Source organism: Anopheles bellator, unplaced genomic scaffold (assembly GCF_943735745.2).
Source record: "Anopheles bellator unplaced genomic scaffold, idAnoBellAS_SP24_06.2 scaffold01758_ctg1, whole genome shotgun sequence".
In the NCBI taxonomy this organism is placed as follows: domain Eukaryota; kingdom Metazoa; phylum Arthropoda; class Insecta; order Diptera; family Culicidae; genus Anopheles; species Anopheles bellator.
Window position 1 is genome coordinate 1 of NW_026685880.1, and position 2057 is coordinate 2057.

The window sequence follows — 2057 nt, forward strand, 5'->3', positions numbered from 1 at the left end:
AACGCGATCGGTTTCTGCTGTAGCCATCAGTTCAGCATTAGAGATCAGCGCAGATCAGACAGCAAGAGATCGTCAAAATGAAAATCTTGTTGGTTGTCATGCTTGCAGCATTCCCGCTACTCGCACAATCGGCCAGTTGTGGTAAGATCGTACGGAGGACGAAGGACACCAGCCGATATACTGACCCTTTGGTGCTTTACAGGATGCTTGGTCCCGAACGAAGAGTGCTACGGTGAAAATGAGGTATTCGATGGTTGTGGCTCCGCCTGTCCGGAGACTTGTCCGCCGTCGGAGAACAAGGTTTGCACGCTGCAGTGCGTCCGCGGATGCTTCTGCAAGAAAGGATACGTCCGGTGCGCCGATGGAACATGCATTCCGAAATGTTTGTGCCCGGGATACTCAATGGAAGTTGAATGAGTACACATTTTATGGTCGACACTAGGCGCTCGTGTCCCAAACACATTACTGCTCAGATACTGATTTTCGGGTGTTTTCAATTAAAAAAAATCTCCTCGAATAAAGCACAAATCAAAAAAACGGTGTTATTACTACTTGTCTGCTTTTTTACCAAAATCTGCGTAAAGCCATGTCTGGAAAATAAAATTACCATTTTAATTAACTGCCTCTGACATATTTTTTGATTATAAAAACAGTCAACAGGCAATGTAGCACGATTGACAATTGAACTATTTAACTTATAACTATGAGAAACTAACACTACACACAATTGGTGTAACGAACGGAGATCCTGGAGACCGACATTTCAAGGGAAAAATTAAATTAATTAATTACATTGAACCAAACAGTAACACAGATGAATCAGATACTAAGAAGACACGAAAATATCAAATATATCAAAGGCAAGAAGGGACAAGAAATTGTTATACGTACGCCAGAGAACTAGTAACAGGTCATTATGTCTGGTAAGGGACGATCGCACTTCACTTCTTAGTTCCAGGTTAGGTCGTCCCTCAAGCATCGGCCAGGAGCAGATAAGTGAAGTCGAGCAAAAAGTGTCGGCGAGCTAATACGGGAAGTCAAATGAGAGAAGTTCGGGAACGCCAGAGACATTTGAAGGGACTAAGGGACAAAGTCTGTTTAACCCTAACACGAATGACACGATGTAATAGGTAAAAGCCGAACTAACTTACAATTAATGAACAAACAGCAAATTTAGCTAGTTTCGAGATCAATAGCTAACGTGAAACTCTGTCAAATGTTGCTTTGAACTTTGTCTAAATCGTATGAACATGATGACCTTCGTCAAAGTAAGAGTAGCAAACATTCAGGAAGTTCAGAAGGTTTGTCAATACGGATCAGATAGCGGGACGAAAACGTGCTACTAGTCCTAGATGTATTAATGCTTGATGCTGGTTTCTTGTAACAACTATTTCAAATAGTTTACTACATGTCCCAGAAGACAAGGACCCAGAGAACAGAAGCTTAAGTGGGGCTGCTAACGCTGATCCACACTCCTCAAGAACGGAAGAGGGAACGTTGTCCGGGTCCGACTTGCCTGATATGTAATGATAACACAGAGCGAGAACGAGAGGTCAGAGCGAGTCATCAAACAAATGATGGACAGTGTAATCGTGAGTCATTCGACTAACAAGCCCCGTGTCCAACAATAGTAGCCCAACTGATATCGACACGATGGTACGCCTTCCACAACAAAGAACTGAACGCGGCCTCTTACTCGACTTTGTTCAGCAACGAGAGCCCCATTCGTTGGACACACTAAACATTCCACTCATTGCAACTGCATTGCTCACAGCATAGGTTCTGGATATGCTGGCCACTGGCCAGAAGATTCTTTTGTAGTGTCTTCGAGGCAGAATGGGGAGATGCGACTATTCTCTAGGGATGGACAAATATAAAACGCGATCGGCTTCTGCTGTAGCCATCAGTTCAGCATTAGAGATCATCCCAGACCAGACAGCAAGAGATCGTCAAAATGAAAATCTTGTTGGTTGTCATGCTTGCAGCATTCCCGCTACTCGCACAATCGGCCAGTTGTGGTAAGATCGTACGGAGGACGAAGGACGCCAGGTGATATA

At 43.9% G+C, this 2057-nt stretch overlaps 1 protein-coding gene across 1 annotated transcript; it reads left to right on the plus strand.

Moving 5' to 3' along the window:
• The first annotated feature begins 77 nt into the window (after positions 1 to 77).
• Positions 78 to 417, plus strand: LOC131214655 (chymotrypsin inhibitor-like). Its single transcript, XM_058208992.1, has 2 exons — positions 78 to 141; positions 203 to 417. The coding sequence occupies exons 1-2, from the start codon at positions 78 to 80 to the stop codon at positions 415 to 417; spliced, it is 279 nt and encodes a 92-aa protein (XP_058064975.1).
• Positions 418 to 2057: the final 1640 nt, after the last annotated feature.